The sequence below is a fragment of the Nerophis lumbriciformis genome, linkage group LG11 (assembly GCF_033978685.3).
Source record: "Nerophis lumbriciformis linkage group LG11, RoL_Nlum_v2.1, whole genome shotgun sequence".
Taxonomy (NCBI): Eukaryota; Metazoa; Chordata; class Actinopteri; order Syngnathiformes; family Syngnathidae; genus Nerophis; species Nerophis lumbriciformis.
The window spans coordinates 3272311-3299283 of record NC_084558.2 but is presented as its reverse complement, the minus strand read 5'-3'; the positions used below and the strand labels follow the sequence as shown (position 1 = coordinate 3299283).

Sequence of the window (26973 nt, the reverse complement as noted above, 5' to 3'; positions counted from 1 at the left end):
AGGGTTACAATTTACGTATGTCAACAAGAGTGTGCTCATGTATTTCGTGGTTCTTTGAAGAGTAATCCGAATACGTGGGACCAGCAGGACCAGTCAAACCGGTATAAACTGCTCAGTTGAGGCGAGTCCAAACATGCATAATGCATAGACTCACCTCCTGTGCCATTCAAAAAAGCATTAAAAAGTATGTGCATTTGCGTTAGGTGTGATTAAAAAAACAACAACAATAATAAAGCATTTGTGAGTATGTTTATTGTATAAAATACACACAATTTAACAAACATTCAAAAAGTAGCATCAATCAAATCCCATGTGCCTTCTGCACCAAACAATTTGGCAAATATGGAATGTTTAAAATAATTAACCTCCTTGCAACAGATTGTCAAACACAACATTATATAACATGTAAACATTCCGTAGGTAAAAAAAAATCAAAAACTAAAAAAGATATACGCAATTTCCCCTGAATCTTTTGTACAGTTTTGTACAAACTGATATACCATCCATGCATTTCCTACCGCGCGACCCTGCCCCTCTAACCTAAATATTTTGGAATGAGATGTTCCATTGTATGGCTTCAAAGTGTGCAGAAAGTATTTTCACATAGCAAAATGACATGTTTTAGAATTATACAGCATATATCACCAGACACTTACAAATTAAGAGTGCTGGTAATTGTAAGAGACACCCAGCCAGCACCAACATTAAATACATCGTACCATATTCACAACATATTGCTTAACAGGCTCAATACAGGACACAAAAAGAATATTAATATCACTTTGGTACAGGATATTTGCGTTTAGAAGCTAGAATAGGAATGTGCGTGTAAACGGACTGCATGTGGTCTTTAGGTCATTCGGATTCCTAGAACCTCTTCCAACTCATGTCTCCTTTGCTGCACCTGCAAGGAAATCGTAAATCAGTCATTCGTGCTCTCACAAAAAGTCAAAAGAGTGCATTTGCTTCTCCATGTTTACATACTTTGGAGTAGACGTATCTGCTCACGGCCTCTGGCATCCATGGCGCCTGGTAGAACTCTGTCCTCCTCTCCTCCTCTGGATTCCCTGTTACATCTGTCATCAACTAACAGAGGGGGAATCATAATATGGTTAGGGAAATACAGAATATCACCGTGTGTATCAATGAACCGCAGCTCCCCTGTGCACTCATGCAACAACCACAATGGCACAATAACCTTGCTCCTCACTTGTACCAGCTATTTAGACAATAATGGACCATCTGCAAAAAAGCTAGTCAAAGATCAGCTCTATAACAACACTCTGGTGTTTTTAAGAATCTGCGGCAAAAATTTAAGTTTATCAAATTTTTTTTTTAGAACTGAACTCGCAGGCCACCAATTGAATAGCTCAAATGATGAAAAAGAGAGGACCTAAAATTGAACCTTGAGGAACACCACTGGTATAAACAAATAAGTTGAACGAATGACTACAGACTGCTTCAAAGAAGTAGTAATAACTTGGTTACATAAATCAAATTACAAAAGAGTATAACTTCCAAAAAGGAGAACATTGAGGAACGCTTGAGTTATGTAAATCAAGTCAAGTTAAACGTGATTTATATAGCGCATTAACATAACCTAAATTAAGTGTAAGCGTAAGAAAATAACAACAGCAAAAGGGATAAAACAGTGAATAATATAATTCACACTAACATTATGACAGGAAATTTTAGCTAAAACTGTTGATGTAAAACAAGAGAAAACCCAAATCATAAGATCTGACCACGGTGTTCTACAGCATGTATACTAGCAATGTTAAAAAGTCAATGCAAGGATTGTCAGTCTGTTTACAGTGATCCAAGTACCTATATACCAGGGGACCTCAACCTTTTTGACCTTGAGGCCAAACTTTTTCTTCACTAGAATCAGAATCAGAATCAGCTTTATTGTCATTACGTAAGGTAACGAGATTGAGGCCATTCCATACAGTGCGATGTGTGCATGCTAGAAAAACAATGTGCAAATATATAGAAATATAAAAAATGTAGAAGTGCAATGAATATGGTGTGAAATGAATATATACATGAAAAAACAAAACAAAAACAGGGTGGTTGGTGGAATGGGTTATTGCACCGAAGAGAAGGCAGTTATGAGGGACAATGGGGCAGTCCGTTCAGGATGGTTATGGCCCTGGGGAAGAAGCTGTTCTTTAGCCTGTTTGTTTTGGTTTTAATGCACCTGTAGCGCTTCCCAGAGGGCAGCAGGTGGAACAGGTCAGAGCCAGGGTGGGTGCTGTCCTTGATGATGGCACTGGCTCTGTTGAGGCAGCGGGAGGTGTAGATGTCCGTCAGAGAGGGGAGAGGGCGGCCGATGATCTTCTGAGCCGTCTTGACCACTCTTTGCAGCCTCTCCCTGTCTGCTGCAGTGCAGCTGCCGTACCATACCGTAATACAGTAGGTCAGCAGGCTCTCGATGGACGAGCGGTAGAAGGTCAGCAGCAGGTCAGGCTTCAGGTTGTACTTCCCGAGGACTCTAAGGAAGTGTAGCCGCTGCTGAGCCTTCTTGATGATTGATGTGGTGTTGACTGTCCAGGAGAAGTCATTAGAGATGTGGACTCCAAGGTACCTGAAGGTGTGGACCCTCTCTACACGCTCGCCGTTGATGTAGAGGGGGGCAGGGTCGGTGCTGCTCCTCCTGAAGTCGACGATGATCTCTCTGGTCTTGCTGGTGTTGAGAGCGAGGTTGTTCTCCGAAGACCAGGCCGTCAGCTTCAGGACCTCCTCTCTGTAGGCAGCCTCGTCACCCCTGGAGATGAGCCCGACCACTGTGGTATCGTCGGCGAACTTGACGGTAAGGTTGTCACTGTGGGCCGGACTGCAGTCATGGGTGTAAAGGCAGTAGAGGAGGGGGCTCAGCACACAGCCCTGTGGGGAGCCGATGCTCAGCGTGCGGGAGGATGAGAGGTGTGGGCCAAGTCTCACATTCTGGAGTCGGTCCGTTAGGAAGTCCCTTATCCAGGCGTTTGTGAGAGGGGGGAGGCCAAGAGTGTCCAGTTTATTGCAGAGTCTGTCCGGGATTATTGTATTGAAGGCAGAGCTATAGTCCACAGAGAGCATCCGGACGTAGCTCTGCTGCTGCTCCAGGTGGTTCAGAGCAGAGTGGAGAGCAACAGCGATGGCGTCCTCTGTGGACCTGTTCGCCCGGTATGCGAACTGGTGGGGGTCGAAGTCTGGAGGGATATGGTCCTTGATGTGCTGGAGAACAAGTCGCTCGAAGCACTTCATGATTACCGGAGTGAGGGCCACTGGTCGGTAATCATTCAGGCTGGTGATGGGAGACTTCTTCGGCACCGGGATTATTGTAGATGACTTCAGGCAGGATGGGATGACTGCCTGAGCCAGGGAGAGGTTGAAGATCCTGGTGAGGGGGGGAGCGAGTGGTGGGCGCACGTCCTGAGCACCTTTCCAGGTACTCCGTCTGGTCCGGTAGCCTTCCTGGGGTTCACAGCCAGGAGCACTCGTCTGACACTGTGCTCCTGTACAGTGAGTGGAGTGGCACCGGAGCCCGGTGGGGGCGGGGGCAGGGCTGGAGCAGATGAGTGTCGCTGGGGGGTTTCGAAACGGGCAAAGAAACAGTTAAGCTCCTCTGCCAGTGTCGCACTCTGATCCGCAGTTGTCATATTGCAGCCTCTGAAGTTTGTGGTGTCATGAATGCCCCGCCACACCTCCCGTGAGTTTTTGCTGGACAGATGGGACTCTATGCACCTCCTGTGGTCCGCCTTTGCTTTTTTAATCCCTCTCTTCAGGTCGGCTCTAGCAACACTGTACAGTGCCCTGTCCCCTGACCTGAAGGCTGCGTCGCGGGCCCTGAGGAGTGTGCAGACCTGGCTGGTCATCCAGGGTTTCTTGTTGGGGTAAACCCGGATGGTTTTTTCCAGTCACATTCCCGATGCAGAACTTTGTGTAGTCCAGCACCGTTCCTGTGGCTGTCTCCAGCTCCTGTTGTTGGAAGATGTCCCAGTCTGTGTGTTGGAAGCAGTCCTGAAGTTTGGGGAGTGCATCGTCAGGCCAGGTCATAACAGTCTTTGTGATAGGCCTGGCCTGGCGTCTGATGGGGGTGTAGGTAGGAGAGAGCAGGAGGGAAAGATGGTCTGACTGTCCAAGCTGGGGGAGGGGTGTAGCTCTGTACGCGTGCTTTATGTTGGTATACACGTGGTCCAGGGTGTTCTTGCCCCTTGTAGAACACTTCACGTGCTGGTAGAACTTAGGGAGTACAGTCTTCAGATTGGCCTTATTAAAATCCCCTGCTATGATATGAACACCGTCGGGGTGGGCCCGCTGCTGTTCGTTGACGGTGTTCAGCAGAAGAGAGAGCGCTGTGTTTACTTTGGCGTCCGGTGGAATATACACAGCCGTGATGATAACAACAGACAGCTCTCTCGGGAGAAAAAAAGGCCGACATCTAACAGACATGTACTCCACGTCCGGGCAACAGTGCTGTTCAGTGATTGTCCCGTTGTTGCACCAGTTCTCATGCACGTAGATACAGAGCCCCCCTCCTCTGCTCTTACCGGAGTCCTTAGTTCTGTCCCGGCGGAGCAGAGTGCGTCCGGCTAGCTGCATGCTAGCATCGGGTATTTCCGGGTGAAGCCAGGTTTCGGTGATAATCATAGCACAACAGTCCCGAACATAGCGGTTTCCAGCAAGTTGTAACTCCAGGTCGTCCATCTTCTGTACAAGGGATCTGGCATTAGAGAGGAACAGGCTCGGTAGAGGTGGCTTGTGGGGTTGTTTCCTAAGCCTGAGCAAGACGCCGGACCTGCGGCCACGCTTCTGCTTCCTCTCCCTCCTCCGTCTACGCCGTCTCCCAGACCCGACAACAAACCACGGAGAGCCCTGTGCTCTCGCTATGTCATCTGGGATGTTGTGCTCGTGGTGAAAGTCGCTCGAAACAGATATCTGGTGCGAGTTACCGATATCCAAGAGTGACTGGCGGGTGTACCGGGTGTTTGCAGTACAGGTGGTGCACAAAAGGAAAAAAACATGAAGAAAAGAAGGAAGAAAGAGCACTGAAATGGAGAGCCGCAAGCCGCTGCGTCTGTGCGCGCCGCCATCTTGAAAAAAAATAAAATAAAATAAAAAAATAAAAAATAACACTAAATTAGTCATCTTACTCTTGATATTAATTGTATTCAACTATAACTAATCTAATTACAATGTGCAACCGTGTCAAATGATGTGAAACCATGTGTTACTCACAAAGATTATTATTATTATTCATTTAAAACATAAACCTTAGGCTTAGGTCAGGCTGATTAGAAACCTAAGAACTACCCAAAAATACTACAAATGAATAAACTAAATTAATAATAAATATGTTTCTCTACTAAACTGTGAATACAATTAAAGTGCAAATAAAATTACAGCTTCACCACTTTAGTCATACAATTTGGGCTTAAGAAACTTCTCTTATGACTTTACCTCCAGACTTCTTCTGTTTATTTAAGATTGTCATTACTGCCCCAATTGGTGGAAAAGTATATTACAACTGAGTACCCCTGTGGCCCATACGGACCACAGCTGAGAGACAGATATTTTTTGGTAGCCCTCTATGGGGCGCCCGGGTACAGACCAGAAACACTGGTCAATAAAACGGGAACATTTTTTTTTACGAATTTCTGCAAAAGTGTTTGTCTCACAACTGAACTCGGGGGCCTGTATGGTGTCATTCCAGGGCTACATTAGGCCCCCAGGCCGCCAGTTATACAGCCCTGGTGTCCAATGACTACACAAAATTATCTTATTATGGCTATAGTCCCTTGGCAAGATATGGGGCCTGATTTATTAAAGGTTTGCATGTACTAAAACACGTGCAAACCTAATAGCACATGCAAAGCTGATTGACTAAATGTGTGCAAAGTGGATTGCATCTGTTATGTGAGCAGAATAAGGCGTCCATTTTGCGTCTCTGTATTAATTAATATGCAAATCTATGCTGATCATTAAAACGCCCACAATACTAGGAGGAGAAAATGCAAATATTATTATTCATCATGGGCAATGTGATTTACAAACACCCATCACCATTCTGTGAGAACTAATTGGTGTTTTATTTAGCACGTGTCAGAAGAACATGCAAACTGACAATTCCACACACGACTGCGGGGTAAGTGCTGGCGCTGCACAGAAAGGCGATGGACAGACGAGAATCCTGTTGCGATTCAGAAAAGGTGTTACAGATTATAGATGTGTGCTGCTGGTTCTACACATCTACAAAATATAAAAAAGGCACAATAACATGAATGTGCAGAAAATAATCAAATGTCTCCGAGGTAAAATCCCTGTATGCGTGCTAAATCCTCATTTTAATAAGGCGGTCTGCACCACTTTTCAATTGCACATGCAGTATTAGTAAATCACACACAACACGCTCACTCATACTACACACTATTTTATTTTTTCCACACGCTGGTTAGCACGCAGTATTTGGATCGTAGTAAGTCAGGCCCATAGTGTAATAAAAAAATCCTTAATGTCATGAACGGGATGGTGCTCTGCTGACCTCGACTGCGGATGTTGTGGATCGGTGGAGGGAATACTTCGAAGACCTCCTCAATCCTACCAGCACGTCTTCCTATGAGGAAGCAGGGCCTGGGGAGTCTGTGGTGGGCTCTCCTATTTCGGGGGCTGAGGTTGCTCAGGTAGTTAAAAAGCTCCTCGGTGGCAAGGCCCCGGGGGTGGATGAGATCCGCCCGGAGTTCCTTAAGGCTCTGGATGTTGTGGGGCTGTCTTGGTTGACAAGACTCTGCAACATCGCGTGGACATCGGGGGCGGTACCTCTGGATTGGCAGACCGGGGTGGTGGTTCCTCTCTTTAAGAAGGGGAACCGGAGGGTGTGTTCCAACTATCGTGGGATCACACTCCTCAGCCTTCCCGGTAAGGTCTATTCAGGTGTACTGGAGAGGAGGCTACGCCGGATAGTCGAACCTCGGATTCAGGAGGAACAGTGTGGTTTTCGTCCTGGTCGTGGAACTGTGGACCAGCTCTATACTCTCGGCAGGGTCCTTGAGGGTGCATGGGAGTTTGCCCAACCAGTCTACATGTGCTTTGTGGACTTGGAGAAGGCATTCGACCGTGTACCCCGGGAAGTCCTGTGGGGAGTGCTCAGAGAGTATGGGGTATCGGACTGTCTTATTGTGGCAGTTCGCTCCCTATATAATCAGTGCCAGAGCTTGGTCCGCATTGCCGGCAGTAAGTCGGACACGTTTCCAGTGAGGGTTGGACTCCGCCAAGGCTGCCCTTTGTCACCGATTCTGTTCATAACCTTTATGGACAGAATTTCTAGGCGCAGTCAGGGCGTTGAGGGGATCTGGTTTGGTGGCTGCAGGATTAGGTCTCTGCTATTTGCAGATGATGTGGTCCTGATGGCTTCTTCTGGCCAAGATCTTCAGCTCTCGCTGGATCGGTTCGCAGCCGAGTGTGAAGCGACTGGGATGGGAATCAGCACCTCCAAGTCCGAGTCCATGGTTCTCTCCCGGAAAAGGGTGGAGTGCCATCTCCGGGTTGGGGAGGAGATCTTGCCCCAAGTGGAGGAGTTCAAGTACCTCGGAGTCTTGTTCACGAGTGGGGGAAGAGTGGATCGTGAGATCGACAGGCGGATCGGTGCGGCGTCTTCAGTAATGCGGACGCTGTATCGATCCGTTGTGGTGAAGAAGGAGCTGAGCCGGAAGGCAAAGCTCTCGATTTACCGGTCGATCTACATTCCCATCCTCACCTATGGTCATGAGCTTTGGGTCATGACCGAAAGGACAAGATCACGGGTACAAGCGGCCGAAATGAGTTTCCTCCGCCGAGTGGCGGGGCTCTCCCTTAGAGATAGGGTGAGAAGCTCTGTCATTCGGGGGAAGCTCAAAGTAAAGCCGCTGCTCCTCCACATCGAGAGGAGCCAGATGAGGTGGTTCGGGCATCTGGTCAGAATGCCACCCGAACGCCTCCCTAGGAAGGTGTTTCGGGCACGTCCGACCGGTAGGAGGCCACGGGGAAGACCCAGGACACGCTGGGAAGACTATCTCTCCCGGCTGGCCTGGGAATGCCTCGGGATCCCCCGGGAGGAGCTGGACGAAGTGGCTGGGGAGAGGGAAGTCTGGGCTTCCCTGCTTAAGCTGCTTCCCCCGCGACCCGACCTCGGATAAGCGGAAGAAGATGGATGGATGGATGGATGGTCATGAACGTTTACCTTCAGATCTCTGCACTGAGACTTGAGCCAGTCCTGGATGAAGTCCTGAGGATTGTTGCTGAAGCTCAACATGAAGTCTCTCTCCGTCTTCAGCTGGTTGATGTACTCAATCGTCTCGTGTATCTACAGTCCATTCAGTGTCAAAGCGGAACATGAATACTAAACGTTCTTGTTCGTGAAGCAAAATAGGAGCAAACCTTCATCTCCAGTGAGGCGATTTCCTGCTGGTTTGTGGTGGAGGACAAGAAGTTGCTCATTTGGGCCTTCAGAGGGTCGTCCACTTCCACATCAATGTCATAGCACGCCGTCTTCTTCTGGTCATTGGGGTCCACGCTGCTCAAAGACCAACAGACACAAATGAAAAGGGGCGGCATCGATGAAGAAGAGAGATGACATCTACAAAATATAAACAAAGCTACCTGATCAAGTGATTAATAACGATGGGGTCAGGGTGCTGGAGAAGCCCGGCCAGCTTCATGGGGATGTCAGAGAACCTCATGCGAGAGCAGATGAAGATCTGTCGAGTGTAAAGCAGTTCATTTATTGGTAAAAAATGGAATGTGATGTAACGATACAAACCATTTTATCCTCAAGCTGGTTGCTGAAATATGACCGGTACTACCTTTTGTGAGATAGTGTAGTCCTACCTGTCTGAAATAGCGATTGCAGTTGATGTACTCCTTCTCGTGACTATCTTGTAGCTTGTTGTTCTTGATGTAGAGCCAAAGAGCCTGCATGATGCTGGCCCGCGTCTGCGTGTGCACGCCAAGTAAACGAGCAAGCCGCAGATCCAGTTTGTACTGTGGAGGCTGTGCCAGAAACAATGTTTTTTTTTAAAACATTTTTTAAATGATAAATGACAAAAGGAAACGAGCACACGAGCACACGAGCACACACACACACACACACACACACCCACACACCCACACACCCACACCCACACACACACACACACACACACACACACACACACACACACACACACACACACACACACACACACACACACCTGGTGGTCGAGCATGAGCAGCAGGGTGCATTTTACGTTCACGTCACCGGGTCGTTTCACCTGGAAACCGTCCGTCTCCTGAGTGGTGGGCATTCTGTGCCACTGACAAATTAAAACAAAGAGAACCAGAATTATTTTATTTTTACTAACATTCAATAAATACAGAGAGTTATTTAGAAAAATAGTGTTTGCGAGCAATACAAAATGGTCCAATAAACAACTTATGTACATAAAGTAGCAGCTTTATAAACCTTGTTATTCAATAACATGGAAAAGTGTATTCAAAAGTTTGACTGATACTTTATTGTCAAATATTAAATCGCAAAGACATTTTGTAATTTATTTTCAATTTAACTTCAACTGAAATTAGTCAACCAAAGAACAATGGTATAAAAAACAACACTAACCTATTTAATATTAACTGTCCCGAATGGACTTATGCTGTCTTTACGTTGAAGTGGAGTGGTAATTAGTTTTTGGATTCATCCAGTGGTCACAATAATTGATTAAGTTAAGCTCAAGATGCAGTAAGTTGAATGACATGGACATATTTGTTACTGGATACTGGTTCATTGTTTAGGTTTATTTGGAACATGCATACGATTACAATATAATAATTCACATATTTCCAGTATCTCAATATATATACTGTAACATGTTCGAAAATGAGTTGGAAGAAGCATAGCTTAGTGGGACTAATAGGACAAATCACACGGTAACGACAGCAATGGAAAATGGACAACAAGCACACCAGAACTCCAGTAAACGAAGAAAAGATCCTCCGAAAGTGTGCATGTGGATGGAAAAAAGTGACCAAGTTTAGGGAGTTAAGAATCCACCAGGGGAAATCAAACTGTAGTCAGAAAGGCCCTCAGCAACCTTGCACCACTCCGGTCAAAAACTACAGAGCTGAAGGAACCAATATGGCTAAATGCATTAAAAGGCACAGATGATGAAGGCCCCCTGGTGGAGGAGGAACCCATACCTATGCGAGCGCCAAGACCCAGTGCCCACCATCTCACACAGAACAGAGCCACGAGTAGAGACCAAGAAGGTAACTGGAAAGCTCAAGATCAAATGGCCAAAGTTAAACGAAACAGAGGCATGGAACAACTTGGACACCTACTTAACAAGGACACTGGAGGAATCATTGTAAGGAGGCGTTGAAGCCAAGCTTAACTTGTTTGGACACTTAATGTACCAAAGCTATTCAGAAACAGAGGACTGCCCAGAGACAGTAGGAAAAAATAGAAATAGAGACCATCCAGCTTGCAAAAAGGCACTGACAACTTCACAAGATCTGGAGGAAGGTAACGGAACAAAAGAGAGTAGTTCTGAAAGTCCTTTGAGAGGAGGTCCAGCAAAGGCGAGCCAGGCTTCATAGAGCTAAACGCAGCCGCAACCGTAGAAAACGGAAGGAGAGAACCAACTTCTTTAAGGATCCTTTTAAGCATGCCAGACAATTGATAGAAGAAAATAAATTTTGAAAAGGTCAATGTCACCAAAGATCAAATGCAACAGCATGTCACAAGGCAGTACAGTAATCCATTAAGGCACACCTCCTTAGGTACTCAAGGGTACATGCCCCAGCCTGCACTACCAACAGCAGAATTTAACACAACGCCCCCCGAGCTCAGCGAAGTCAGGCAAGTTGTTAAGAAGGCAAGGTTCTCTTCAGCACCCGGTTCAAATGAAGTCCCATACAAGCTCTATAAGAACTGCCCCAATGTACTAAATCTGCTGTGGTACCTAATGAGAACAGCATAGGAAACACCTCATCCCATCAATCAATCAAAGTTTATTTATATAGCCCTTAATCACAAATGCCTATAAGAGCTGCACAAACCACAACAACATCAGGGGGCAAGAAAAAACTCAACCCAATGAGAATAATGAGAAACCCTGGAAAGGACCGCAAATGTGGACCCACTTTTGTCCACACAACCCATCAAAAGCCTGGGGAGGCAGTACACCGCCGAATTGTCAGACAAACAACTGGGGAGAACTATCATGAAGCAGCGAGCGGATGGTTAGGCAAGGATCGAACAAAGCCAAATCCGCCCGCTGAAACTGAGCAAGATCCCCTCATCCACCGCAATTAAGATGGATAGAAAAGCCAACTAACTCATCAGAAAGTACCTTGGTCTGCCAGGGTGCCTTTCTGAAACAGGCCTCTTTGGGGGGAACATAATGCAATTCCCACTTCAGTCTATCAGATTGGGCCACATTAAAGAGAAAACCAGGCTGGTTTTCGATCTAAGACAGTCCACTAATCAATCAGTAGGGAACACGAACGCCAAGGTTTCTTCAGGCCAAGAGTGGAAAGCTCAATCTAGCCATCGCTGGGGTGCAACACCGAGAGATTGTTGGCACAGTTCAGGTAGGAAGAGCATGACTGGGATGGGCGGTACGCCTCGCTTCTGGTCAAAAGGAGATGGTGTTGACAAAGATGGAGGAGCGCTATAAGATCAAAGCTGTGTCACAGCACCAACAAGAAAGCTGGACAATCTGGGAGGGAGACACAAACTGAAACATCAGCTGGTCAGAACTATGGACAATTCCACAGTTAAGCCTTATCTTCCTAATTCAGCCAACCTATGACACACCTGCCCTCGCAACTTCCACCAGTGGTTTGGAAACGAGTAATGTTACCTTTGCAAGACCCGTAACGCAAGCCTCCATCCTGTCAGGGTGTAAGATCGCACTGTCTTAGGGGCGCTGATGGTGCGACGACCGGGTCCTGAGGAAACTACCCAAAGTGCTGGAGAGGTGTAGCAAAGACAACAAGAAGTCATCACCAGCAGAGTACCATACCAATGTTGTCATGGTGGGAAAGAGAGATACACCAGAACAAGGGAAACACTAAGACTCTTTCCCTTGATCGTGAGTGGGACATGAAGGTTGACCTCGGCAGTCAACTTCAGTTTCCTACAGAGATCCCCACGACATCTCTTTGTCCCGACATTGTTGTTTTGTCCTTTGACGCAAAGTTGGTACACCTCATCAAACTGACAATTCCACATGAGGAAGGGATAAAGACTGCATTCGAATGGAAGAAGGCCAAATACGCACAGTTGGTCGCATAGTGCAGAGAGGCTGGCTAGAAGACTACCAACTACCCAGTTGAGGTTGGATGCTGAGGCTTTGTCAGAATGTCAACCACATGTCTTTTGAGGGACGCAGTAGTGACCGTAGGGAAGATTAAGAGGCACAAAAAAAACGTCAGAGAAGGCGGAAAAAGGCCAGCTTTTGGCTCTGGCTGAAAAGTAAAGACACATGCATCTAACTCCAGAAAAGCAGCAGGGGTAAGATCTATCAGCTGCATCTACCCACTACCAGGAGACGTTCCAGAATGAAAGGGGGAATATATTGAGGATTGGTGGTTCCTGGTTGATGACTCTGCAGCTGACTGATGGGCACTGGAGGAGGTGTGACAGGCAGGAATGCCCAGCAGGAAATTCAACCTACCTGTATGTTTACACTAATACTTTCTAATATGTTTCGGCCTTGAAGACTTTGTATGTTCAAATAATAATGATTGGATACTTGTTCATATTGACCTTTTTTTTTTTCTTTTTTTTTAATAAAACATTTGATTGAATTTTTTGACACACAGTAGCCAACAATACAATACATGTTAAAATTGACAAATTAAAAACTTTTTTAGACTCCAATATTTTGTTCAATTAAAGACACTTATTATGTATGTCTAGCTTGTGTGCTATGGTGTGCTTAGCTGTGGTGTAGCTGCTATCTCCTAGTAGCCTATAGCCTACCATGTTTATCTTTTCTAAATGACTTCACAAAAATACAAGAAAAGACCAACCTTGTGTGCTTATTGGCTAACATTTAGATGTTAATTGGCTGTCCAGTTTTGCACAAGTAATCACGCTGCAAGAATGCTTGTATCGGAGCGTTTATATCGGAGACTTTAGATCCGATACATGTTTTTTCCCCCTGATATTGGATCGATATCAGATATTTAAAGAAAAAATTATAATTAAGTGATGTGTGTGTAACACTTTTCGTAGGAGTTTCTGCCACATAAAATACAGTAGCTCCTCGTCTAGTGGTGGATTCCCTTTCTCCGGTATTTATTGTACATTTCTTTCTTCATCCATCTAACAATCCATTTTCTACTGCTTGTCCCCATAGTAACTCAAATAAAAAGTGTTTTGTTGGCGCTATCAGCTAAGGAAAAAAAAACAGTGCTGCAGGTATGAATCCAGCAGAGAGCGCTATCTTACAAATTAATTCACTCAACATTTTTCAGCAGGAAGATGCTCTGACTAGACGTGATATTGTGTAACTGCCCATTTTGTCAGTATAATACTGTATACCTGTAATAGTTTCTTCATTTATGAGAGGCATATTAGAGCCTTACAGCGTCAAAAATAGGCATTTTTTCTTTTTTAGCCTCAAATCGTTTTTAAAATTTGAATGAATAGCAGGTATCTACTGTATAATAACAATAGATTGATTGGTACAGTAAATGTCCTGAAATGCAAATGGCACCGTGAAATCAAGCATTTCTTTAAAACCCCGACCATGCAGCATTAAAATGATATTCAGTATTTTGGTGTATGTTAGTTTGCATACGCCCAACATTTTGTAGGATTACTGAGGAAAACCGAGGTATTAATGTCCTTAAAACAACCTGGAGGCGCTCTACGGGAACACAGGAAGTAAGTTAAAATTAAAAATAGGACAGAAAACAATTGAAAAAGGGCTGGCTTAACCTTGTCTGTGTGTCGTAATCAAAGTGTTGGACTGATGCAAGAGCGCTCTCTCTGTAGCACTGACCCTGAGCAATGTCAAACAAATCCTGTTCCAAAAAAGCTTCATGATTCCAGCAGAATTCTGGTAACCCAGTGCTGCTCTGCACATGTTTGACTCCCGGGTCTAAAAGTGTAAATTAAATGAAAAACAAATGCTTGTGAACTGAAGTCATACCTCTACCAAGTGGTTGTCAGGTCCGTAAAGCTCCTTATCGAGCTCGATGACCAGGCTCTTAAAAAAAGATGAGAACTTCCTCTTCTGCTTGCCAGGCTGGGAACACAATGTGCAGAAAAGAACATGAAGACAGCAAACAGCCACATTGTTGTGCGCTGAGCAAAGTGAGGGGCGGAGAAGCACCAAAAGTGTAGACGCACGGTAAAAGAGGTTGCACACCCGCACCCTCCCCAACCCTGTTTGCACAACATGACCTTTTTCACTTCTCCTCCAACATCCCTCTCTCTGTCAGCGCATGCAAAAAAGAAGAAAAAAAAGAAGCAGTCTCACACATGTCTGAACATTGCCTTCATGTGGCCTCAGATGACACCAGCAGTGGTGCTGGGATTGATGGAGGGAGGAGAGGCATGTCAGCCCTGCGGTATGTAACGGCCTGTGGTTTCAATTCCCGTCTTCAAACGGGCGCGAGAGCTTGCGTGTCAGCAGTTGCGGGGCGGAGTGGGGAGTGCTGTGAACACACATCTGGCTGCGTGGTTGGAGCCAACCGCAGCTAAAGTGACCGAGAAGAAGCGCAACAATACAGCCTGAAAATACTTGTGATCATTAAGGGAGAGTCCAATATATTGTGCTTACTTCTAAAGTCAGAAGGCTTTGTTTTTTTTAAGTGGTGTTATTCTTTAACCAAAATCAACTCATGTGTTACAAAATATTACTTGCTGAATCAACAAAGGGCCTATCAGAGAACAGCTTACATTTTCCAAAATCATAATTACACTTAATGACACACTGGCTTGGTCCCACGGCCGTCAGCAGCGCAAACCTGAACCGACATATCAGTAAACAGCACACATTTCACTCCAATCTAAATGACACTCATAAAAGTAATATTGTGGAGTTGTAATATTGATTGGCATGGTCTCACAGCCATGCCGCAAGCGCAAACCTGAATAGGCAACTCACAAAACATCTCACTTAATCAAAATTACACCTTATAACAGTACCCGTAAAACATCGGAATTGTCTCACAGCCTTGCCGTAAGCTCGAAAGTGAATAGGCGTTGCAGTAAACATTTTACTTACAGGTAATCAAAATTACACTTTATAACAGTGCCTGTAATTATATCGGCATGGTGTGGCGTAAACCTGAATAGGCGTCTCAGTAAACATCTCACTAATTAAAAATTACACCGTATAACTCTGCCCGTAATACATATCGGCATGTTCTCATGACCGTACCGCAAGCGCGAACCACATAAGGCCAATCAGAGAACACCTCATGATATTTTAAAAGTGCAACTAATACACGGTGTGACAAAATACAGAGGGAGGGATCTTAAAAAACAAAAAAATTAAAAGATTTGAATATAATTTGCTTACTTCCTCCAGAAGTTTTCCTTCCACTCTCAATTCCCAGGAGGACACCTTTTCAGTCTCCTCGCCCTCAGGCTTGCAAGGGGTGTACGTGTTGGAAATGTAGATCCTCAGCTTGCGTTTTTGCTGTTTTGTCGGAAAGACACAAGCAAAACCTTTAAGATAATCTGGCGAAACGGCTCTTTATTTGCTTCTGCACAGTTACATGGGGATTTAAGTATTAGGGGTGTGGGAAAAAATCGATTCGAATTCAAATCGCGATTCTCACGTTGTACGATTCAGTATCGATTCTCATTTTTCAAAAATCGATTTTTATTTTTATTTGTATTTATTTATTTATTGTTTATTTTTTTATTAATCTATCCAACAAAATAATACAAAGCAATACCATAACAATGCAATCCAATTCCAAAACCAAACCCGACCCAGCAACACTCAGAACTGCAATAAACAGAACAATTGAGAGGAGACACAAACACGACACAGAACAAACCAAAAGTAGTGAAACAAAAATGAATATTATCAACAACAGTATCAATATTAGTAACAATTTCAACATAGCAGTGATTAAAAATCCCTCATTGACATCATTAGACATTTATAAAAAATAAATAAAAAATAAAAAAAGAACAATAGTGTCACAGTGGCTTACACTTGCATCACATCTCATAAGCTTGACAACACACTGTGTCCAATATTTCACAAAGATAAAATAAGTCATATTTTTGGTTCATTTAATAGTTAAAACAAATGTACATTATTGCAATCAGTTGATAAAACATTGTCCTTTACAATTATAAAAGCTTTTTACAAAAATCTACTACTCTGCTTGCATGTCAGCAGACTGGGGTAGATCCTGCTGAAATCCTATGTATTGAATGAATAGAGAATTGTTTGAATCGGAAAAATATCGTTTTTGAATCGGGAATCGCTTTGAATCGAAATAATCGATTTATAATTGAATTGTGACCCCAAGAATCGATATTGAATCGAATCGTGGGACACCCAAAGATTCGCAGCCCTATTAAGTATAGTTTGAAACAGCATAGAATTGCAAAGAGACATTTCTAATATTCTGCCTCGATCATCAAGCTAAATGACCCAAGTATACATTATATTGTCCTCAGAGATATTCATAGTAAAACACAAAAAGGAATATACATTTAGTGGCATTGTGGTGTACCACAGATACGTATATAATTTTGGTCCACAGTTTTTTTCTACGTTTTTAGTACAGTAAAATTGTGTTATTTTCCTTTAATATTATTATTTGTTGTCATTTGGGGACAGCGTGGCGCTGTTGGGAGAGTGGCCGTGCCAGCAACCTGAGGGTTCCTGGTTCGATCCCCAGCTTCTACCAACCTAGTCACGTCCGTTGTGTCCTTGAGCATGACACTTCACCCTTGCTCCCGATGGGACATGGTTAGTGCCTTGCATGGCAGCTCCCGCCATCAGTGTGTGAATGTGTGAATGTGGAAATAGCGTCCAAGCGCTTTGAGTACTTTGAAGGTAGAAAAGCGCTATACAAGTATAACCCATTTACCATTTACCATTCTAGGTGACAGTAAATTATTATGGAAGTGTGTTTTTTTAAACATTAAGCCCAGTAAAACACAAATAGGTAGTCTGGTGGCATCCAAATATTTGACAGTAAAATTATTTATGAGCCTCACTAAAACATTCATAAATACATTTTAGAAAGTAAATTTGAAATGTGTTTTTCATTTATTACAGGCATTTCCGAGTACAAGCACAAGAAATTAAATGGATTGATGGTGTACCACATGGAAGTGATTTAGGGCCACTGTTTTCCTTTTTGACTAAGTTATCTACCGTATTTTTCGGAGTATAAGTCGCACCGGCCGAAAATGCATAATAAAAAAGGAAAAAAACATATAAGTCGCACTGGAGTATAAGTCCCATTTTTTGGGGAAATGTATTTGATAAAACCCAACACCAAGTATAGACATTTGAAAGGCAATTTAAAATAAATAAAGAATAGTGAACAACAGGCTGAATAAGTGTACGTTATATGAGGCATAAATAACCAACTGGTATGTTAACGTAACATATTATGGTAAGAGTCATTCAAATAACTATAACATATAGAACATGCTATACGTTTACCAAACAATCTGTCACTCCTAATCGCTAAATCCCATGAAATCTTATACGTCCAGTCTCTTACATGAATGAGATCAATAATATCATTTGATATTTTACGGTAATGTGTTAATAATTTCACACATAAGTCGCTCCTGAGTATAAGTCGCACCCCCGGCCAAACTATGAAAAAAAACTGCGATTTATAGTCCGAAAAATACGGTACATCATCATTTTACATGGTAGGAATATAGTGTTGAATGTGTATTTATGCTGTGTTTTTTCTTACAACAAATGCTAAAAATGTAACTTTAAAGGCTATGTAACAATTAACATAGCTGATGTTGTCATGTTGATTGTTGCAAAGCGCAAAGTTATATGCTGTCATGTACCATAATCGGCTTCTTGATAGCCTCCTGTATCTCCATGCGCTTACGGGCGATGGTCTGGTCCAGTTTTCTCTCAAAAGCCAAGAGGTCCATGTAGGCCTGGGACTCTGGGACCAGGTCTCGGATCTATAAAATAAACTTTTTTTTTTTAATATACAGTTGATCAAACACAAAGTCATTCATTGTATGTTAAAACTCCCTTACTCTCTGTGGGAGAACTTTGTCGGCCATCTTGCGTCTTTTTGCCCTAGAAGACAGCAAAAACATCACATGAGCGTCCGCGTCACCTGCTCACAGAAATATTAACTCAGAGACAACAAGTTTAATTCAAAGTTGATTTAAGAACTATTTGATGAGCAATTATTTGTGTTTAACACTAACATCTCTCTAAAGGACTCATTTGCTGTCCTTAACTGAATCACACAGTTCCACCTCATTATGGATCCTTTCAACTGCTTTTATAAGAATCTGGGTTGCTTTGGGCGTTTTGCAGGCCATGAAAGAGCGTCATTGTAGACCATGGGACCGGCCTCACCTCAAGCCTTGCTGAAGTTATGAGCTTGTTGTAACTGAGCTAAAAGACAAAAATACCCGCCGAGTGTCCAAGTCACGGGATGCTGTGGCGCCCGCGAGCCTCGTGTCCGTGTTAGCACTTGACAAACACGCCGCAGTGGAATAACTCAATCTTAAAAGTAGGGTGTGCATCACTGCTAGTCTAGGAAGTCACAATTGCTACATATGAAAAAAATGTCCCTTTGTGCCATTACGGTTTTTAAGTTATGCTAAAATACATTTTATTACTCAGGATGTCATCCAGTCCCAACTAGTTCCATTCATTTGTGCTGCAATTTGTTTTGTCTATTATAGTATTTTAAGTTATTAAAGTTCCAGTATTCAAACCCACACTCCACCTTGACAAAACCTCCCCAAACCAGTCCCGAATGTGTGGTTCGTTTGTGCTGCAAAATTTTTAGTTTGTGGCGTTACGGTTTTTAGGTTAACGTCTAATGGTTTTATTTTATCAACGTGTAATTAATGTGTTATTAAACATAACCCGACCATCGCAGTTATGTCAAAATCAAGTTGCACACCACAACCCAAATTTCCCCAAACTTGTCCCAATCATTTGTGCTACAAAAAATTTCCTTTGTGCCCTTACGGTTTTAAGTTACCGGTATTCTAAAATACATTTTCTGACTAGTGATGTCATCCAACCTTCTTCATCCCCTGCCCTCCACCTTGTCCAAATCATCCCAAACCTGTCTCATTTGTTTGTGCTATGTCTGTGCTGCAAAAATAGTTGGTCTAATTATTATAGTTAGTGCATGTGCCTTACAATACGAAGGTTCTGAGTAGTCCTGAGCTCGGGATCTTTCTGTGTGGAGTTTGCATGTTCTCCCCGTGACTACGTGGGTTCCCTTCGGGTACTCCGGCTTCCTCCCACCTCCAAAGACATGCACCTGGGGATAGGTTGATTGGCAACACTAAATTGGCCCTAATGTGTGAATTTGAGTGTGAAAGTTGTCTATTTATCTGTGTTGGCCCTGCGATGAGGTGGCGACTTGTCCAGGGTGTACCCCGCCTTCCGCCCGAATGCAGCTGAGACAGGCTCCAGCACCCCCCGCGGCCCCGAACAGGACAAGCGGTAGAAAATGGATGGATGGAAGTTATTAATGTTTTGTGATTCATAACCAGCCCCCACACCTTCTCAAAACCTTCCCAAACCAGCCCCAATCATTTGTGCTACAAAAAGTGTTATTGTTTTTTTAGGGACTGGTTTGGGTAGATTTTGTAAAGAGGGCTGGTTATGAATCATAATTCGTTAATAACTTAAAAATATTTAATAGACCAAAATGTTTTGCAGCACAAACGACTGGAACATGTTTGGGGAGATTTGGAAAAGGTGGGGGGACCAGCTTTAAACAAGTGAATAACAGAACGTTAATAACTTCAAAACTATAATAGTTAGACCAACATTTTTTGCGTAACAAACCCACACAACGTTACATAGCACAAACAATTGGGACAAGTTTGGGGAGATTTTCACATTTGGGTGCGGGGGAGTCTATTTATGATTAATAATATAAAACCATAAAACGTTAACTTAAAAACTATCACGGCAAAAACTACAATCCAAACAAACGATTGGGACACGTTTGGGGAGGTTTTGACAAGGTGGGGGGCTGGGTATGAATATGCAAAAAAATATTAATAATAATGTTAATAACTAACTATAATAGTTTGACAATAACCATTCTGCAGCACAAATGAATGGACCAAGTTTTGGGGAGATTTGGACAAGGTGGGGGGGCCGACTTCACACAGGTATATGGTAGACTTTTGGTGTGTTTTATTCCATACTTTGTATCTTGTGAGCATCATTTTTAGTGAATAATGCATGGCATGACAATATTCACAGGTGGGCAAAGCATTTTGAGAAAATTGCTTGGCTACGTAAAACCATATTAACCTTGCAAAGTGTAATGAATGCATCCTCAGTGGAGCACCAAAAGGACTTCAGGGGAGCGCAACAGCTCAACAAAATACTGTATATATTTTTAACCTGTAAGTACACCAGCTATAAGGCAACGTTGATTGATGTTTTGTTTGTACAGCAAGAGAGAAGACAAAAAACAATACACTTTGTTCTAAAGAAAATGACATGAAGACAGAGCAGCTTGAAAATTTGTTTTGAACCTTTTAAACGTTTCTAAACATAAAAATACAACAATGTTTACTTTCTATAGCGAGAGATGAGATAAGAAACATTGTTTAGTAATCGATTATCTCGAAACTTTGAGGTAAGGAAAAATACATAAAAGTGCAGCAGCTTGAGAAAAAACATTTTTAAACCTGCTAAACTAACTGAATCTGTCTTTAAAGGTAAAAATCCTCTATTTTTTTTTATACTTTCAAGGATAAGAAGAGATTGCAAAACCCAATTCCACTAAATTCTGGGCCAAAGCAGAACCTAAGAAGGCCCATCAGCTTATTAAGAACAATTACTCATAAGGTAGAACGATATTGATTTTTAGTGTCTACGGTGACAGAATTAATGTAGACACATAATGTCAGCTAAAACCTAGGGCTGTCAAATTAAAAGATAAATGCAGGTAATTAATAAAAAAACATTGCATGAATCATGTAAAAATGCAGATTAATCACAGTTTATTTTAAGCGCACATGCTCCTTTATCTTAATGATTACCTGAAGGGGGCATCTTACTGGTGCTTCTCTATTATGTTCCATTACACCCCCCTATGAAGAAGAAAATATTTCATGCCCCCCACTCTCCACCGTGACTATAAATAGCATAATTTGCGTATAAAATTGTTAGAACTATACCTTTGCATAACTTTTGAAGTTTATTAACATTAAAAGAAAACAACACACTGGCCTTTCCTCGTCTCCCACCACCCCTCATTGTATTCTGGTATGGCAAATTTTTTTTTGCTTTGCTTCATAATACACCACGGTACTTTAGCAAAACAAAAAAACGGCATTTAAAAACACGACCAGCACTTCGACAACATTCATTGTACGACAAATAAGCCTACATGGCAGCTTTGTGTTATTAGTGTCAATATTGCAACATTTTCTCGTTACACTACACCTGTTTGCTCTTTTATTCCACTTTTGAATGTTCTTTTGTCATTTTTTTTTTTTTTGTAACATTATCTTCAAAATGTGTCACGGGCCGTTAAATTAGCTGCAGGCTGCAAATGGCCCCCGGGCCAGACTTTGGACACCTCTGGGATAGACACTTAAATATGAGCAAAAAACACAAAATGTAGGCGCAGCAGATTGAAAAAAGACATTTTCAACACTGCACAACAAACTTCTGCTATCTTTAAGACAAAAATGTATTGATTATTAGTTAAAACGTTGACAGAAAAACCAATGAAAACTTTGGACCAAAAAGGACCCAGCTTGACAAAAACACCTTGAAACATGCTCCACTCCCTTCAGCTATCATAACCGTTAAAATACGTTTGCTTGTTGGATATTATTTATGTGCCGATCCTCTTCCTCATTACTAAATAATTGCTGCCGCTGGTTGGATACGCCCAGTTGTCTAATACCACTCCCTAACTTTACCAATCAGTCTTCTCCTTTCTTCACACAGACACTCTCACTTCCTCATTCTTTACCCTCGTCTGCCAAGCGCCTCTTGCTGCTGCTGCTGATGCTGCTGTTGTTGATGATGATGAAATAACCTCTTCCGAGACGCATCCAAGGATGGAGGCCCCATGCTTGAACGCATAGGCATGCCGCCTCCAGCACCGTAAGAAGGACCTGGGAGCTGACCGCCCATTGAAGCCATGGGGCCGCCAACTCTTCCCAGAGGAATCCCTGAACGCTGGAGAAACAAAGGGGTGTTAATCTATGCACAAAATCACATTCGCAGACTCTTATTAACACCAAATAATTGTTGGAAGAGGCTCTAATGCAAGTGGGCCCAAACATTTTGCCTCCAAGGGCCAAAGTGAAAATGTGCCATTATAAAAGTCATTTTCTGCAGATTTTTGCCATTTTCCCCAGGTGCTGTTCTGTAACCAGTTCCTCCTAGATATTTCATCTGATCGCTTTTAAACTTTACCCAGACAGATTAGACATATGGAGGATGCTACATTTTTAAGTGTTTAGGTTTTGATTACAGGACGCGGGCGAAGCTTGGCGACCAAGATTATCCTTCTTCATAGAGCGTCAAAAAGTCCCCGCTTGACCATAGAGCAAGGGTCTCAAATTCAAACGCAACTATTTAGCCTGTAAAACAAAATACATATATTTTACGATTTAAAAAAAACCTAGCAGCTCAATCACCAGAATTTCACCATAACATCTAAGGTAATTACTACACCAAATTATTGTAAATTGAAAACTGTAGCACTGTTGTTTACGTAAACAATCTGGTGAGTGAGCTGTCAGTTTTTTACCGTAAAATCTACGGCCTTTTTTTTTTTTTTACAGTGCCTTCCTATGAATGGAGAAACAGTACCACTGTTATTTTTACCGCATAATTCTGGCGACTGAGCTACTACTTTTTTCCCGTAATATCTACCTTCCCTATTTTTACAGTGAATTACTGTAAATGGAAAAATGGTACCAATAATGATTTTACTGTTCATTTGTGGGGACTGAGCTGCCAGCTTTTTGCCGTAAAATCTACGTTCTGTTTTTATAGTGCACTACTGTAAATGGAAAAATTGTACCAATGATGATTTTATGATACATTTCTGGCTCCTGAGCTGCCAGCTTTTACACTAAAATCTACTGACTTTTTTACAATAGGCCCTTTTCCACCGCCGGAACTTTTTTAGGAGCTTCCCCACCTTATGTAAATAAAGTTCCACCTGTGTTTCAACCCAAAACTACCAGGCAGGGTTTTCCCTAAACTGCAAAGCTACCTATGGTGGTGGGGTTCTGGGCGTGGTCACAATGACATCATCAAGTAATTTGCATAATTTGCTTTTATGATAGGATTTTCTTTTAAAAAGGCTCAAAAAATTAACACATACATTTAAAACAAATCTGTTTTTATTCATTAGTTTAATTTTTTTATCGTTTTGCCATATTTTCAATTGTGGCTGCTTTTTTTCAAGTGTTTAGAGACTTTTAATGACTTTTTTTTGTTTAAATTAAAAACAACTAGCAACAAATCTAGCATCTTCTTCTGGTGTTATTATAAAGTGTACTTGTGTTTAGAGACTCTACTTCTGTCCCTTAAGCGAGCATGACGTTGTCACACTTGCTTCGCGCTGCTGCTCTAGTTGGACTTTCTCTTTTTAAAAGCTGCCACTGTCCTCTTAAGTTTTGCACATTTTGTAGATGGGAGTCCGCGCTGGTATATCTGCAATTTATATAAAAAGCATGTCCACATCGCAGACATGCTGACAACGCTCCAGACAATGCCGTGCGTTTTGTTTACATGCAGTTTCGGCAGCGCAGTCTTTTTTCGGTGGTCAAGTTTTCGGCACATCACTTGTCAATAGCGCGCCAATAATAGGCTATATATATATATATATATATCTCAATTCATACTGTACAACAAACTTGACAACGGAGAGAAAGAAGAACGAAAGGAGCTTTCGAAATGCAGGAACTTTCGTGGGTCATCTTTGCGCTGAAGAGCTCTGATCAATGTAACTATCTTGCAGTGTTTTTACTCAGCCGTAATCTTTAAACTATATGCATGTTTATCATTGTTTATTATTTTTGCAAACTTAATTTCGATACGCAAAGCTACGAGAAGTGGACAGACTCTTTTAAAATATATTCACAGAGGTTTGGTTTTATTTTTTAACTCACTTACGTAAACAACTTACGCAATGTACTTAACATGTAAGTCAATACGCCAGAGCGTACATGTAGTTTCTGGCACTTCAACAATCGCTGTTGCTTAAGGACTCAAAGTATATAATATATATGTTTGTATAATACATATAGCCTATTATTTGTGCACTACTGACTAGTGATTCACTGAAATTTCAGTTGCCTAAAAACTACTTTGCTCGCTGGCGGGTTGCATCTTTTTCTGTGCACACGAATGATGTAGCTTGACCAAAGATGATGTGAAAGTCACATTCAGGTCACATTTCCATTTAGACTGCAGTCACATTTGAAAAGATCAGATTCCAAGCGCATTTGGACTACCTTTTGATGTGGCCCAAATCTGATGCAAAAAACTCAGATTTGAAGCACTTTGAAGCGTTAAGCCGGCAAAAAATATTCAGTGTGTGTCAATTCATGGCAAAATAATCACAATTGGTGTGCAGTGTAAACAGGGCCAATTAATATACTGCCAAAAGTATTTGGCCACCTGCCTTGACTCAAATATGAACTTGAAGTGCCATCCCATTCCTAACCCATAGGATTCAATATGATGTCGGTCCACTTTTTGCAGCTATTACAGCTTCAAATCTTCTGGGAATGCCGTCCACAAGGTTGCGGAGTGTGTTTATAGGAATTTTCCACCATTCTTCCAAAAGCGCATTGGTGAGGTCACACACTGATGTTGGTTGAGAAGGCCTGGCTCTCAGTCTCCGTTCTAATTCATCCCAAAGGTGTTCTATCGGGTTCAGGTCATGACTCTGTGCAGGCCAGTCTAGTTCATCCAACCCAGACTCTGTCATCCATGTCTTTATGGACCTTGCTTTGTGCACTGGTGCATAGTCATGTTGGAAGAGGAAGGGGCCCGCTCCAAACTGTTCCCACAAGGTTGGGAGCATGAAATTGTCCAAAATATTTTGGTATCCTGGAGCATTCAAAGTTCCTTTCACTGGAACTAAGGGGCCAAGCCCAACTCCAGAAAAACAACCCCACACCATAATTCCTCCTCCACCAAATTTCACACTTGGCACAATGCAGTCCGAAATGTACCGTTCTCCTGGCAACCTCCAAACCCAGACTCGTCCATCTGATTGCCATTTGGAAAAGCGTGATTCGTCACTCCAGAGAACGCGTCTCCACTGCTTTAGAGTCCAGTGATGACATGCATTACACTACTGCATCCCACGCTTTGCATTGGACTTGGTGATGTATGGCTTAGATGCAGCTGCTCGGCCATGGAAACCCATTCCATGAAGCTCTCTGCGTACTGTAGGTGGGCTAGTTGGAATTGGAAGATCACATGAAGTTTGGAGCTCTCTAGTAACTGACTGCACAGAAAGTCGGCGACCTGTTTGCACTATGCGCTTCAGCATCCGCTGACCCCTCTCTGTCAGTTTACGTGGCCTACCACTTGGTGGCTGAGTTGCTGTTGTTCCCCAACTCTTTGATTTTCTTATCATAAAGCAGACAGTTGACTTTGGAATATTTAGGAGCAAGGAAATTTCACGACTGGATTTGTTGCAAAGGTGGCATCCTAGGACAGTGATGAGCTCCTGAGAGCGGCCCATTCTTTCACAAATGTTTGTAGAAACAGTCTCCATGCCTAAGTGCTTGATTTGTCTACACCTGTGGCCAGGTCAAGTGATTAGGACACCTGAGATCATTTGGATGGGTGGCCAAATACTTTTGGCAATATAGTATATATTGCATTTGATAGCCACCCCTTGGTGGACCAATCGAAATGACACAACGGGCCCCACTTTGAGTATCACTGCTAATGGCTTCAATTGACAAGCAAAGACAGTGCGAGTATGAAATTGACTTTCCAACACACATTTAGGAGTCAATATTTATATCATTTTAGCGTTATATACGATATGTTATTCTTTAGTTGTTAATAACGTAAGCAGAAGACCAACCTGGGGGTACTGTGGTCCGCCGGTCATGGAACGGGAGTACCCACCATGACTTAGCGGCATTCCGGCCATCCTCAAGCCGGCAGCGTGTGCAATATTCATGGGGTTCACACTCGGGTTCATCGGTGGTCCGGTGAAGCCTCTTGTTGCCATCTCTCAGTTCCAGTAACGCCGGATAAAATAAAGATAAATCGCCTTATCTGTTGAGCGGCTAATAATAAAACGTTTTTTGACTTAAGTTTGACAGTTGAGTCGGCGGTGTCAACAAGCGCTAGCTCAAATGTTTTAGCTCGTTCCGGGTTTTTGCGTCCAACTACTTGTTGTCGTCCAAACACCAACTCGTGGCTTCTGTTAGTCTTCCAACATGATTCAAAGATGAAATGAACATCTTCAGCGTGATAATAGCCGGCGAGTATCGTCCGAAAGTCAGGAGGAACACACACGACAAAGTTGCGACACAAGTAGAGTCAGTAACGTCGTGAACACGGACAAGTTTTTCAGTTAACGCCACACACGAATGCTGCGTTCAAAATTGTCGGACATTTGATGTCATGCTATAAAAGATATTACCGGTAACTGACCCTCTCACTCACGCTGTCTTTCTCTCATTTGTATTAAATATAACCGCAACAGCGTTTTACTTTAAGAATAATTTCGATGTATACACAACCTCTATCTTGACTATAACATCTGATAATTCCGCGT

General features: G+C 42.8%; 1 protein-coding gene across 1 annotated transcript; it reads right to left on the bottom strand.

The window, feature by feature from the left end:
• Nucleotides 1–232: 232 nt before the first annotated feature.
• Nucleotides 233–26953, bottom strand: smarcd2 (SWI/SNF related BAF chromatin remodeling complex subunit D2). The gene is made up of 13 exons (XM_061967843.2): nt 26272–26953; nt 22174–22382; nt 18227–18269; nt 18026–18148; nt 15537–15656; nt 14160–14255; nt 9207–9308; nt 8845–9006; nt 8617–8714; nt 8395–8530; nt 8198–8320; nt 985–1086; nt 233–904 (listed from the first exon to the last, which is right to left on the bottom strand). The coding sequence occupies exons 1-13, from the start codon at nt 26419–26421 to the stop codon at nt 851–853; spliced, it is 1518 nt and encodes a 505-aa protein (XP_061823827.1). The 5' UTR covers nt 26422–26953; the 3' UTR covers nt 233–850.
• Between the last annotated feature and the right edge of the window lie 20 nt (nt 26954–26973).

What these genes read in the sequence shown, in the direction of transcription:
- smarcd2 (XM_061967843.2), bottom strand. Translation starts at nt 26,421, where the DNA reads ATGGCAACAAGAGGCTTCACCGGACCACCGATGAACCCGAGTGTGAAC. An exon ending in GCGGACCACAGTACCCCCAG is followed by an intron (nt 22,383 to 26,271) that starts GTTGGTCTTCTG and finishes TTGTTTCTCCAG; the next exon opens with CGTTCAGGGATTCCTCTGGG. An exon ending in CTCAGTGCAGAGATCTGAAG is followed by an intron (nt 1,087 to 8,197) that starts GTAAACGTTCAT and finishes CCCCTCTGTTAG; the next exon opens with TTGATGACAGATGTAACAGG.